This window comes from Petromyzon marinus, chromosome 61 (assembly GCF_048934315.1).
Source record: "Petromyzon marinus isolate PM22_M1 ecotype Great Lakes invasive population chromosome 61, UKy_Petmar_22M1.pri1.0, whole genome shotgun sequence".
Lineage (NCBI taxonomy): Eukaryota > Metazoa > Chordata > Hyperoartia > Petromyzontiformes > Petromyzontidae > Petromyzon > Petromyzon marinus.
This window is the reverse complement of record NC_133727.1, coordinates 6962036-6976663: the sequence shown is the minus strand read 5'-3', so window position 1 is coordinate 6976663 and position 14628 is coordinate 6962036. Positions and strand designations below refer to the sequence as shown.

General features: G+C 48.5%; 1 protein-coding gene across 2 annotated transcripts in view; it reads right to left on the bottom strand.

The window, feature by feature from the left end:
* Nucleotides 1-2950: 2950 nt before the first annotated feature.
* LOC116955650 (uncharacterized) overlaps nt 2951-14628 on the bottom strand; it is a 52723-nt gene continuing 41045 nt past the window's right edge. For both annotated transcript variants that reach the window (XM_032976859.2, XM_032976860.2), the window contains exons 12-18: nt 13951-14064; nt 13556-13708; nt 12714-12839; nt 10295-10414; nt 7507-7583; nt 6976-7051; nt 2951-5906 (exon numbers count right to left, since the gene is read on the bottom strand). In XM_032976859.2, coding sequence (XP_032832750.2) covers nt 5820-5906; nt 6976-7051; nt 7507-7583; nt 10295-10414; nt 12714-12839; nt 13556-13708; nt 13951-14064 — 753 coding nt within the window. In that variant the 3' untranslated portion in view covers nt 2951-5819. The remainder of the gene's footprint in view (nt 5907-6975; nt 7052-7506; nt 7584-10294; nt 10415-12713; nt 12840-13555; nt 13709-13950; nt 14065-14628) is intronic.

The window sequence follows — 14628 nt, the reverse complement described above, 5'->3', positions numbered from 1 at the left end:
GTTTATATTTTCCTCAGGGACTGTTGTATATGATTATTTAGGGTTTTTTTTGTCGAAATGTAACTCAACGTCTTTAACACAAGCGGCCCGCTTTCTTTGCAAATTAGTTGTAACATTTAATTTCGTTATAAACTGTGCACATTTAAACAATAATAATAAAACGTTCATAGCAAGGCGCGCGCTAGGCGCTGAGGTAATAACATTTTAAAATAAAAACCGCCACGCACGTGACCACGGAGACACCCCCCCCTCCCACGGTGGGGGGGGGGGGTCTCGCGCCCACTGCTCCCTGCCCATAAAAGGGCTTGAGACGTCACGACCCAAGCCCCTCCCAAACTCTACGCTCCTTGCAGTCCACCAGCATTGGTTCCAGCAAGGCTGACGCTGCTGCTGGTGACACACTGAACGTTAGCGTCTCTGATTAGTGTGGTTGGCTATATACGGTGCAAAAGAAATTCAACATACATACATACAAACGAGAGATGGTGCCTTACCATACGGCATACGCCCTACCAAATCGCAGCAGTACCTGCCTGAATAGTTTATGTCTTCAAGTACTCCCACCCCCTTCAACTCCGCATGATAGGGCAGTTAAGGAAAGAGTGGAGGCGTTCCCATACCTGGGCAGTTTCGTTATGACCAGCTCCGATTTGAGAGCGGAGGTCTTACTCTGAATCAGTCGAGTGGTATAACCTTTCTTTTTCAGCTGCATAATGCTGTAAAAACCTACATGGCCTATCACCCCAAAGAAAGCTCTGGTTTTTTCCTTCCACAGTTGTCCTCTCCCTCTCAGCAATGCTCTCTCGAAAGCAAAACGTGGCAATTATTTCGGCGTGACAAACACCACATTGAAAGCAAAACATCGAAAGTGTAATGACTACACGTCACGGTCCAACAATTTATTTCTCGACGGCTTTAGAACATAACAAGAGAATTAACAATTTGAACAGCAGTTTAGATATCCGTGTGTTTGCGTGTGTTTTATCTTCCGATTTTCAGTTGGTGGCTATTAAAATTAACAGCCATCAGTTAAGGTTAGGATAGGGTCTCAGGAGTAAGGATTTATAATCAGGAATCAGTGGGCCTAAGCAATAAGGATGCCTGGTCAGAAAGGACTGGGTCTATTGGAAGTAATTTACATATCCGTTTATTGGGTCTTCTTAGGCTATTTTGTCACCAGTGGTGATGGAGGTCGATCTGATGGCGGTGGTGGCGGGCGCTTAGGTGGCGTTGTCGGTGGTGGATCGGCCTGCAGACACGGGGGGTGGTGGTGGATCTTCCAGTGGTGGCCGACCAGTGAAGTTCTCGAACAAATTCATGGAGTTTGCCTTACCAAGTGGCTTTGGCACCAGCAGTGGTGGCGGTGGCATCGGTGTTGATGGTGGTGATGGATCTCCTGGCAGTGATCCGCTATATTGTTTGAGTGTTCGAGGGGCAGATTAAGGACCCCTTTAGATTTGTGTGGGCTTTTACGTAAATACCTCATTCTATGAAAGCCACGCATGTGAAATTGTTGGTATTCCTGAAGTTTAGCATGTATCTCTCAAGCTCAGAAGCTGTGACACAGAGCCAATTAAAGCTATTTCTGACAAGGGTCACCTACCCTAGCCAGGGCACTGCTGTGGTGCAATCATTAGCACTAGCGCAGTTGCCAATACGGAGGTCGACGGTTTGAATCGACCTCCCGGCATGGCAGTTGCAATCATGGTGCAAGTTTCTTAAATCCTACCTGCCTGTGGTTTAGCCTGGGTGGGGGAAAACTAAGTATTGTTGTTTAAGCTCACGGAGCCACATGGTGCATTAAGTTGGGACACAGACCTGGGCCTAGGTGCTGTGCTGGGCCAGTACTTTACTGGGCCGGCAGAGCCGGCTTCCCAATGGCAGTGGAAACCAGGCATAAGTAGACTAGCCACATCCTACTTAATCAGAATAACAAATAGCAACACTGAAACCTATTGGCCGACCAATTAATGCCCACTTGCAGGCCGGTGCTCTGTTCACTTTGTCTTGCAAAGAGCAGCTGCCATTAGTAGGTCCCCTAGGCTAAACAATCCCGTTATAAGACATGGGTACAATATGAATGCAAGTACTGTATTAGAACGATCTTGAGCTTCAGTCCATCTTCACTACAGGGTCAATAAAATACTTACCACATTGTGGGGACGTCAACAACGGTTGTCCGACGATGGAGAGACTCGCGCCTAGCATAGGATTGTGAAATTTCCATCAAGGGCTCATTGCTGTAAAACAGGAGATAATCGCTGTCTTGTCTCATTTGAGCAGGAAATGTCTTAACTTTTAGGTTGCCTCTTACCCAGTGGCAGCAGCATAACTATCGTGGGGGCAGGGGGTGTCTTGCCCCCCCCCTCCTCGGTAGCCAAAGCTACGAGTTGGGGGGGTGCATCAAAGATTAAAATTTTATTTAAAACATGGTTTAAATAATTTTTTCAAAAAATAATTTCATGTACTTTCCTCGTTTTAGTTGAATGTAATTAGAGCGGTAACATAATATGGCAAAGATGTTACTGTGGAGCTGTAGTCGCGGTTTCATTGTGCGAAAGCGGAGCGCCCCTACAGCAATAAATGTTCGAGACCGTGAGTGTAACGACGACGCCATTAGTAGGCAAGAGGAGTCTGCGATATTTCATAGCCTGGGTGAGACCGTGCGTGACGAATCAGATATTGGGGCCCCAACCAGACTGATTGCCGCACCCCCTAAGCAGATAATGTCGATACTCCACCACTGATAATGTAGTCACTTCGCCACTTGGTGGCGACCCGAGTGAGTTGTATTCGTGCCATACCCTGAGCCCACTTAGTCGACTTGGATTTATGCTGAGACTTCAATGGAACATCATCCGCCGTCCTAACAGTTCCCAGTTCTCACTGTTCGTACGCAGGCCGCTAGCATTGGGAACTGTAGTGGTCAAGTAAATGAAGAGCAGGCTAATTAAAGATGCATGCAGACTTGTGTTTATTTTGGCCAAGTTACATGAACAGCGTGTTCACAATCACTGCCAATGGATGGAAAACACCCCGACTCCTCCCTTACAAACTCATCGAACCTCCACCTCGCCAGGCATGCAGCGTGCACGTGCAAGTACTAAAGCGGAGCGTAACGAGCGCGCGCGTGTACACATACTTAAACCACTTTCCTCACCACCCGTGTACAAAACCCAGAGTTAATTACCATACCCCTCTTTCCACTAGTGATATTAGTCGGCCGCCATATTGGATGGTTTTTCCACTAGCCATTTGCAGAGCAGAGCCAGAACCGAGCAGCGGTACGCGGGCCTCACGATACATTCTTAAGGAACGTGATGCGATGGACGTGGCCCCTTACAGTAGCTCGTTCGCCGCTTGTTGCAGAGATTCGTGGTTTGGATCAATCAGCCGCCCCGATTATTATAATGCCGGTGTAACAAACGGAAGAATACCATGCTGTCTGCTGAAGTGGACGTTGAGTATCCCTTGATGCGAGTCACAAGAATGGCCAAATGTGTGTGGGCATTAGGGTCCAAATCTGCGAAATGCCAAAAATTACCCGCAAGTAACTCATTTGGAACGATGCAAAGGGATCATCGCTCCCTTTTGGCAGAATGATTCCCTCAGTTCATGGTTGCAAATGAGACTCATTCTGGCCTCTTGCTCTCACCGAGTTAAGTACACTTTATTAATCTGGCTCATGGCCAAGCAAGGCCAGGGCAAATTATTTGTTCATCGTGTGTGACGTCAATTAGTACACTGTGAGGACAGTGTCACCGGGTCATCTACATGCGTCTCAACATAGTCAATTGCGTGTGACGTCAACAGCGCGGCTCGGATTCTACCATGGAAAAAAACAGCCTGGCTGGCTCTGCTCTGTCGAAACTCAAGTCTATAGTGGAAGAGAGATACAAGTAAGCAAATGCTGAATCGTGTTCAGACTTTGTAGCTCATCATAGTGCGCTACTGCACAGGGGTGGGCAAACCACTTTGCTAAAAAGTAGCATGTACTAATTCTACAAATCGATTAAAAAAACATTTTCTATCCTTGACTCTCTACCCATCAAACTCATATCTCAACGTGTCCCCCCTTTCATTAACGGGGCTTCAATTCATGCCACCGTCAATGCCTCCAGCATTTCTCATGCCCTCAAGAATGCTGCTGGTAGCTCCTATACTCAGTCTTTAATGCTAGGCCCTGACATTTTGGAAAATGTCCATTGCATCTCAAATCTAGCTTGAAAAGTACTCGAAAGGGTTACAAAGTCAAAGCTCAAACAATGTCCTCTATAGTGGTCTCCACAGCCACGTAAGCCTGTTTTTTAGCCAAGGACAATCTGTATAAAGACACTCCTCCTACGTGTGGTCAGTTATTGTCTCTCCCCTGATCATGAGTCTTTCGTCTATTTTTCCCAGACTAGGTTATAGGCATTGCATAACTACCACCGCCTTTGGATAATCTTGTGGGAGACTGAATGCCAGTTGTTGTAAGACTTGAGCTGTGAGGTGACCAGCATTCGTAGTACAAATTCTTGATTCTATCTATTACAGGATCATTCATTCAGTAAAGCGCTAAAAACGCATGGCTTTCATTACGCGATTAAGAACGTAGAAAATGTGGGTTTTAAAAATAACCTTGAAAATTAGTGAATGGGCCGGTATTATTTATTAACGTATTTCTCAACACACGTTGGTCACGTCACACGCATCTCCACAATGCAGCCTGTTTCATGCACGGCGGTCACTCATCCTAGAGCTAGCCAGGCTCATACTGCTTAGCTGCTGAGATCGGGCACCCATTCCGGGCCATTTATCACGAGCTATGCCGAGTGTGGGCAGCCAGAGGTGTGGTGGCACAGCAACATCAATTGTACCGCTGCTGTGCCCTCACGTCTATGCCTCCCCTGCCTTTAGACAACCCGCACGAACCAGCGTGGTGAAGTATGGTCAAATAGCCTCCCCCCCCCACCAACAATGAGTGCAGTGTAGGCATTGGCGTAATTCACGGGGAGCAGGACTCGCGGTTCGTGCCACTGGGTACGGTGCAGGCCGTGGGGGTGCTGAGTTCTCTCCGCGTCCGAATCCGGTGCCAACCCTCCACCCCCGAGGTTGGGATGAACGAGACGGTGGAGCTGGCCGGAGTGTAGAAGTATATACCCATCTTCTTGGTTCTTTCGGTAAAGTCACGTTGAGCTTCCTTCGCGCCGTACGTAGCTAACTGAGATCATCCAAGTGCCATTGAATGCGTCGCCACTCACCTGACATTCAGTTCCCCAAAATGATGTTATTCTTTGACTAAACTACTAAACAGTAAGAAATAAAAAAAAGGAATTATTTGTTTGTTAACACATTAAAGTGTACAAAAAGCTAAATAATAACAATAATTAAGAAAATTCAGAAACCCAAACCCAATTAACCTGCACCAAAATCAGTGCGGTGCTTCTGTGCACGTTGAAGAGTGACATTGGCCAGCAACCTGTGCATCCGTGCGTGAGTGTGTGCGCGAGGACGTGTGCATGTATTTGAGTACGTAGCTGCGTGTGCTCATGTGTAGAATTAACCCATTAACACCTGAGAACAGACCCAGGTGTTATGGGTCTGCCACAGCAAGCCTTGACACTTCACGCGGTGGCTTCAAAGTGCACCGAGCCTCGCACAAACGCAGTGGTGACATCCCCGCCACTTAGCGGGCAAACGGCAACCGTTGTTATTGTTGTGTTTAGAGGGTTACCCATACATGCCAAGTTGATATTCTGGTTGCTGACCATTGGGGAAAGGTGTTTCCTGGTGAGTCTGCGCTCCCGCGTGTGGACGTGGCACCGTGCGTTTCCCCCTTAGAAGATTCTCTCGGATTCCGCAAATCGGACGGTCTTGGTCGCCTTCTCGCTCGCGACTCTGCTATCTCCGTGGTGTCCGGCGTTCTGCGGAAGGGGTCGGGGGAAAGGCCAAAGATCGAGACGTCATCGTGGCCAAAGCCGCAGACGCCACCGCTGCACCTCGCGGCCAACGTTCTCTACGCTTGGCCAGATCTCACAGCTTCTGCGCAGGAGAGGCACTCAGCGACCTCCAAAATATGCTCCTGATGGTCTCCCACCATCTGCCCCTTGGGTCTTCCCCTTAGTCATGGGACTCAACCACAGGGAGAGGTGGGAAGCAAACAAAGCCGAGTTGGTACCAGTGCCAAGGAAGTCACATCTATGAGTCATCAATATCAATAGGAAAATACATCAGAGGGTTCTTTATTCATTAATTCATGGCTCATTTTATAACGCGCACACATTGGACTTGAAAATGACATTCGGAGGTGCAGGAGAGTATATTAAAGAAAGAAGTTTCCAGACAGAAGGTTGACAACGATGATGATGTGTTTGGCGCAGTGAGAGGAAGGATAGGAACTGCTGGTGACAAAGACAAAGATCCCCCATATAGCCTAAACAGACTGTTGGGGCAAGTGCTGTTTGTTGGAAAATATGGAGGCTGGAATAGCACACGAGGGGGTGGGTGGCTAGCACCATACCCGACCTGCTTTGTCTCCCCAGTGGCAAAGTTTTACACCTTGAGGCAAAGTCGCCCGTTCAGATAATTGTCGCTGGTGTTGGCCATGAGCGGGAATTGAACTCGGGTCACCGGGCCCGCAGCGCTCCAACTGCTACATCACCACTGCCGATAAACAACATCAATAACAACCTCTATTTGCAACTAAGTGGCGGTGACGTCACCACATCACTTGTGCCAGGCTTTGTGGACTTTCAGGCCACGTGAAGTGTCAAACGCCTGCTGGCAGGAGGTCACAGGACAGACCCTGGTGCGATGGGTGTAGTGACTGAGATGGCTGGCAGATGCACCACCTGTGCCCCCTACTTTGCCGATGAACACACAGACACATATAGACATACACAGAGGAAGGAGCTCCAACAAGAAGACCCCCACCCCCCACATTGAACCATTGTGGGGGAGTAGGGGAGAGTGGGGGTGGGGGGGGGCACTCACCTGCACGGAGTAGTTGCTGTACACGCACTCTCCGTACGTGGGCACCAGGCGTAGGTACGGGTACTCCGTCTCCCGCCTGCAAGAAAGAGCGGCGGTCACGGAGAGGAGGACGGTGCTCGTGGGGTTCGGTCCGAGCGGCCGGGGTCGCAGCGCCGTTGGGAATTAAACTAAAAACCAAACTATTTTTATTTCATCAGGTAAGGCCTCAACTGAGCTACATCGCTTTTTTTCACAAGTGACCTGGACACAAAGGATAGCTCAATGAAGTGGCGTATCATGTGGAAATGCACAGCCACCAAATCCTTTAAATGCATGATTCTAAATGTGGAGGGACAAACCAGAGGACCCGCAGAAAAATCCACACGACCACGGCGAGAGAGAGAGACACTCAAACACCAACTACACAGCAGGCGTCAGGGTCAGGATCAAACCCACGACCGCCTGCAAACCAGGCGAGGGAGATAACATCTCGACGCTGTGGCACCCATTATATTTAATTGGCACTCGCTGCAGGAGCCACGGGGCCCTTACTTGGCGGCGGTGTTCACCACGGTGGACGACTGCATGGTCGACCTTTGGCTCATGGACATCCTCAACCTCTCCATCTCCTGTGCACAGACAAAGATTCCCCAAATTTCGATTTAAAGCTTTCGTGACTGCAATGATTCATCTTCTTTGGTTCTTTCGGTAAAGTCACGTAGAATGAGAATAAAATAATAAATTGATATGAGGCCATTCACATATACAAGCACAGAGACAATTTCAACCGAGAAGATGGATTCAGGCTCAGTAACCACTGGAAAGATGTGTTAAATCATTTCTGTTCTTAATTAATTGTAATTTTACGATGACCTTCAGACCGCAGCTCTTTCGCCAGCATTGCCTCTTAATACCTCTCACACCACGGTTAATGGTATGGTTTACAACATGGAGTATACTAGGGCTTCGCAGCTGTCTCTCTCCCCCTCCTCTGTTCCGACCATGGACGAACTCGTCCGTCTGAACGGGGCCCGTAGCTATCCGTGGTACGGAAATTTGAGGGCTCTTTGTTCCTCTCACACAGCTTAAAAGCCGTGATCTGAACGTGGCTCTCTCACTCCAGCGCTGTCCTACCAGACAGTCTCGCTCCCTTCACCTGATGAAGGCCGCTTGTGTTGTGGCCGAAACGTCGTGAGAATATTATTGTTATTTTATTTTATCAATTTATTATTTTATTCTCATTCTACGTGACTTTACCGAAAGAACCAAAGAAGAAAAAGATTCCCCATTTAGGTTTAACAGACTGTTGAGGCAAGTGTTGTTAGTGAGCACCTCCTCTGCACACAGACACACAAGTTCACATATGTAGGGCGGCATGGTAGCAACGTCGTGGTAACACTTGCGCCTCGCGAGCAAGAAGCACCCGGGTTAATTTCCTGACTCGGACGCCCCTCTGTGTTTGTATGTTCTCCCCCTGTTCTGCATGGATTTCCGAAGGTTTCTCCTTGTTTCCTCCCATAACTAAAATAATCGCACAGTGTAACCGGTATTGGCCAAAATATCTGAATGGTGAAAAATACCTGAAAATTTACTCAATTAGAATCGCAGGGAGCAGTAGCGACATCACTCCCCTCCAGTGAAAAAAACTTCGCAGGACCCTTCCGGAAAGAGAATCTTGAGACTCCGTAACCATCCACCTCTCCGGCAATTCAACAAGAATAATTAGCATTATTTGGAGCCGTGATTTCGTTCAAGAATTACGTTTTCCTTGTCTCTTTAAGTTCTGTTTTGTTTATTTTGACTTGGTCATCCCATTGTCTTAATAGAGCAATGTCTGATAATTAAATCACCTGCAATGCACCAAATCTCATCACATCTCGGACGTCGAGCACAGTTGAGCCTGGAAAGTGCTGGAATGGGCGATCACCATGCACGGCAGGTTATCATAGGCAGCTGCGGGGCTACTTTGTGGTTGGTGGAGGTAGCTTTGTGATATCCGCTTCTATAGGGCATTGATATGGCCTCGCATGCAGTGCATTCACCACTTGTTGTGGAGCTTCGTAGTTGAATCCAGCGGCCCGCTCTAATTATTATTAGGGCGGGCAGTAATAATTACTAATAATTACCACAGCAATAATTACCGGTAAAAATTATTACTGCGGTGTGTATTTCTCATTTTATCTAGGATTTTACGTTGCATATTTGTCAAAGCACTTGACAAGAATGATACATTTTACATTAATATTGGCTGATGGGGAAAAGGGTTGGAGTTTGAGTGTTGGGGAGGGGAAGGGATGGCAAGGAAAGGTAAAGATAGGGAAAGGGAGAGGATGGCGAGGTTAGGAAGGTTAAGGTGGAGGATGGTTAAGGGTTTAATGATGCGGACAGCAAGTAGTAATTGCCGGATTTATACCACGCGCCGCCAGCATCGCTCAAAGTGGACGTTCAAGATCCCCCTGCGTCATTCGCAAGAGCAGGCCATTGTGTGCCACCAGCTTCAGAGTCCACATTTACCAAATTCAAAAATTTACACCGCAAATGACTCAACTGGGATTGTAGGTAGCGGACAGGAAGTAGTAATTGCCGGATTTATACCACGCGCCGCCAGCATCGCTCAAAGTGGACGTTCACGATCCCCCTGCGTCATTCGCAAGAGCAGGCCATTGTGTGCCACCAGCTTCAGAGTCCACATTTTACCAAATTCAAAAATTTACACCGCAAATGACTCAACTGGGATTGTAGGTAGCGGCAATTGTCGCCCCCCAACTGGCGGACTAACGCCCTGGGTCACTCGCAAATGAGACTTCACCCTTGGGTCTCTTGCATTCCCATCGGGTTAAACAAAGTCAACATTACTTTTTTTCTCTTCCAACATAGCGTGGTCACATCCTGCTCCACTACTGCTCCTGTGACGCAATGGCCACCCAGTACAATCGGGTGGAAAATAGAAAATAAACGGTGGAGAAGACAACAACGGAGACATCTATGGCACATATCTTTGCCTGTATCAAAGTATGAATAATGATAATAGGTTTTAACCTTTCTGGCAATTAAATAGGTGTTAAGATGTTCAAATACCAAATAGATGCCTTTTTCAGAAGCAACCACACAAACATGCTCTGATGATATATGGAGTGTCAATGTATATAATTATCAGAGCATGTTTGTTTGCATGTTCACCATAAGTACGTGTGGTTATATTGCAGACTTCATTCCTTGCAAAAGGTTTCTATTTGGTGTTTGAACATCTTAACACCTCCTATTTTTTCCAGAAAGGGTAAACACCTATTCTTATTTTGACAACGGAAATGTAGTGCGAAAGAAAGGGATCGTGTGTCACCTCGCGGAGCGTGGCGATGATCTGTTCCTGCTGGGAGATTGTGCGCTGCAGCTCCGCCAGGCGCTGGTCACTTCCCTGGCTCGAGCTCTGGCTCTGCTGCTGGAAGCTCTCGATCCTCATCTGCACAAGACAAAGATCCACCCCCCTTTTAACAGACTGTCAGAGCAAGTGCTGTTAAGCGAGCATCTCTCAGGTTCTTTATTTCTCCTGGGAGAAATCCGATGAGCTATGAAACTCTTTTTCACAGACGTCCGGGAGATGTCCTTATGAAAGTCGGCACGGCACACGAGGGGGTGGCTGGGCAACACCACGCCCGGCCGCCTTTGCCTCCCCAGTGGCGATGTTTACAAATCACACCAAGTACTCATTTGAAACTGAGTTGACCTAGGGGAGAACCAGGACAGGTTCAAATGATCGTCACTGGTGGTGGCCAACAGCGGGAATTGAACTGGGGTTGCCGGGTTCATAGCGCAATGCGCTAACCGCTACACTTCCGCTGTCCACTCAGCAACACAAATACAAAAATCCCCCGTTTAGCCTTAACAGATTGTTGGGGAAAGTGCTATTAGCAAGCACCTATGAAGGCCGGCATGGCACACGAAGACATGGGTGGCCAGCACCATGCCTATCGGCCTTTGTCTCCCTAGTGGCGATGTTTTATGCACCGCACCAGGTACTCATTTGAGGCCGAGTCGATCTAGGGAAGGCACAGGATCGGTTTAGATAATCGTCATTGGTGTTAGCTGTGAGTAGCAATCGACATAGACCTCGGGTCGCTGGGTTTGTAGCGCACACTACCGCTCTCCACCCATCGACACACACGCACGCACACACACGCACACATGCACACACACGCACACACGCACACACACATGCACGCACACAACTTTCGTGACTGCAGGAATCCATACTCTTTGGTTATTTCGGTTGTGAGAAGCAATGTATGCCCTCCATCCAAAATAACCCTTTATTATTGGACCCTATATTTCCGTGATCCTATGAACAGCTTCCTAAAAAATGTGGATAAAATAAGGTGATATGTGATGTGGCGTGTAATTTTAATAATTCCCAGAGTGGTGAATCCAAAGCACTGACAATGACAGAGAAGCCATCTCTTATCTCACCAGTTCAAGATTGGGTGCACAGTCGGTACCGTTTTAATCGAGGCCTTCGTGAGAAAGGAGAATCGCGTTTAGCCGATGGCGTCTAGACGTGCGGACGCGCCACTCCTACGCTCGTTGCAAACGACTCCAACTAAGCGGAATGCGACATCGGGACTGTCATTATTTTTTACAGGGATAACCAATTCAATGTAAAACTATTTTGCTGGATTAAGCCTTTACTGTTCGATATCCCATTGTGTTCAGACATATCATGTACCGCGTTTCACGTTCATATTTGTTAAAGCGGGCAAGTGAGACTTCAAGAGAGCAGGAGTAGAGACTCGCTCGCAGTGTTGCGACCCCCTGGGTCACCAAAGTGGCCAAAGCGATGTAATGAAAGCGAATCGGGATCGCAGCAAAAAAACGCAAGTTGGCTCGGACAAATGACTCTGAATGCTTTACCCGTTAAATTTAAGTCACGTCATGAGAAGCCAAAGAGCTGAATAGGACTCTGACAGGGTAATGGGCAAGAGGCCGTTGCAGCGACGGAAGTGAACGAAGCGCGGCAAAATCAGTGGCGCAGTTTTTGGCAGCTCAAAAAAGTACTGCCCACTTCTGATGTCCACCCGCTGCAGCTAAGATGAGAAGATGGTTTCAAATTAAAGCAACCACTGGAAAGATGTTCTAAATCGAACCAAACGTTAAACTAATTTTCAATGGTACAGTATATTTTTCAAGTAGTGGTACCCCAAACTTTCGCAGCTCTTAAAAAAGAATTCCCTTTTCACACCATCAATAGGTAAACTGCCCCTCCCCCCCTCGTCAACCGGCATGTTCACCCGCATGTACAATCAAATGCTATTTTTTATGCTAATTCCTTTGTCAAGGCACCTTGTTTCTTCGCACACAGCTTAAAGGTCGTGGTCTGAGCGTGGCTGTGCTTCACGCCAGCGCTGTACTCGAGACAGTCTGCTCCCTTCACCTGATGAAGGCCGCTTGTGTTGTGGCCGAAACGTCGTGATTTTTGTTGTTTTATTTTTTACCTACGTGACTTTACCGAGTAGAACCAAAGAGTATGCTTGCAGTGGTGGAAATATGGCTGTGGGCCCTTTTCAAGTGGTAGCCCTCACGTGACCGTGCACAGAACGCGTGACGTGAAGCTGTTGGCCGTGTGTTAGACATGGGCCCTGGGTTCCCCCCCACACCACCCCCCGCTGCAGGAGGAATTCCAGTTCATAGAAACGTTTGCGTCGTTTGAGCTGTGTTTTTTCCAGGTCCTTGTCTCCATTCCCCTGACCCCGTGACCTCTGCATCACCTTCATGCTGGACACCTCCCTGTCCCTCTCGGCGGCCTGGTCAGCGAGCTGCGACTCGTAGTGGCGTCGCATCTCCTCAATCGACGCCTGGTTCGAAGACTCCCTCTCCGACTTCAGGGACATGAGCTGAAACGATCGTAAACGGAACGCAAGATGAGATTGAGAATCTAAATCAAATCAACGGATCACTCGATTGTCCACGCCGCTACCATCCGTAACGTCGCCACCCGAGACACCGCCAACGTGGTGCGCATCATTCCACTGCTGGATGGGAACGTTCCCACGTCACATTGGGGGTTTATATGACTACACTTCACCATGCCAGTTAGTGTGAGTTCCAGTTAAAGTTTATGTTGTTTAACCAGGTAAGAACTCAAGAGACCAGGGGAAGTCTCATTTGCAAGAGTGGCCTGCCGTGTGACCTGAGGCACTAATACGCCAGCAGGGAGCTATGATTGCTATGTGCAATTCCAATTGAGTGTTTTGCAGGTAATCTTTAAGCATTCAGATGTTTAACCGATTCCGTTTACATTGTACTTTTTTTAGTTATAGCTTTTTTTGGCACCGTACATAGCCAACTGTGCTAATCGGAGGCGTGTCGCCACAACCGCCCGGCTAAGAAGCCTCCCTTCATTCGCCTGAAACTGCATCCGTTGCTTTTTTCCCGTTTAAATCTTATTGAACAACATCTTAACATTCTAAAATTAACAATTGTGCTCGTCTCTCCCGATCTGCATGACAGCCGGTCACCGTCTCGGTTTCACAGAGGAGTAAAATGTCAACAACAACGTCTCTCCGTCTGCTCCGTTAAAGGGCATCGTCTGCCATAGTTGTCGCTATACCTGTGCCTGGTGCTGCTCCTGCTGCTGCCTCTGCTGCTGCAGCACCGACTCGGTCTTACGCTGCTGAGACTCGCACTCGCTCCGCGCCGCCTCCAACGCTCGCTTCATTTCCTGCAGGCTCAGCGAATCAGCTGTGCCGGATGCCAGGGATTGCTGCTCACGCACGAGTGCAGAACACAGAGATACGGTTGCCGAACGAATACATAGGGTCGCGTTCATTACACACAAAGTGCTTGCCACAAATGAACCACAATAACTTGCTGATCTTGTCAAGGAACGTAAACCGTCACGCAAACTCCGGTCATTCTCCAGTCTGCCCGGCACGCCCTGACGCACTTCACAGCCGATTATTAAAGCAGGTGCTTGCGAAGAAAGCTTCTCCTCCGCGTTTGTACCTGCAGCTCCAGGTTGTTTTTCTGGAGGTTGCTCGCCAGCTGGGAGTACTTCTCGGCGAGCTGCCCCTTCTTCATGGCTTCCTCGGACAGGTGTAAGCGAGCGTTCTCCGAGCTCTGGTGACACACGAGGGGCCGAGGGGAGTTTTGCGCATGGAGGTGATAACATTGAAAAGCACAGCCACTGGTACCTCAATAAATCTCTAATCCCACATTTCCACGACCAATTCTAAAGCTGTCCAGAGTTGTCACGACGCTGCTGCTGTAATCGCGGTCTGGATTTGTAATCCAGAGGCCGCCGGTCCGATCTCCCTACACGGCAGTTGAAACGATGTTGCTAATTTCTTTTAATCCCTCCACATATGTCCACGCAGTCGTGTAAATGGGTCCGCAACAGTGAGTCGATCGGCAGGTCGAGTTTGGCGGTGCGACATGAGCAGTGGACAGGGCGAACCTATGTCGTGGGTGGGGCCACCTGAGTAGTGGGTGTGGCTACAAGAATAGTGGGTGGGGCCACCTGAGTAGTAGGTGGGGCTACTAGAATAGTGGGTGGGGCCACCTGAGTAGTGGGTGGGGCCATCTGAGTAGTGGGGGGGGGTAATACCTGAGTAGTGGGGGGGTGCTAACTGAGTAGTGGGGGGGAGTACCACCTGAGTAGTGGCCTATGAACAGCAGCGGAGC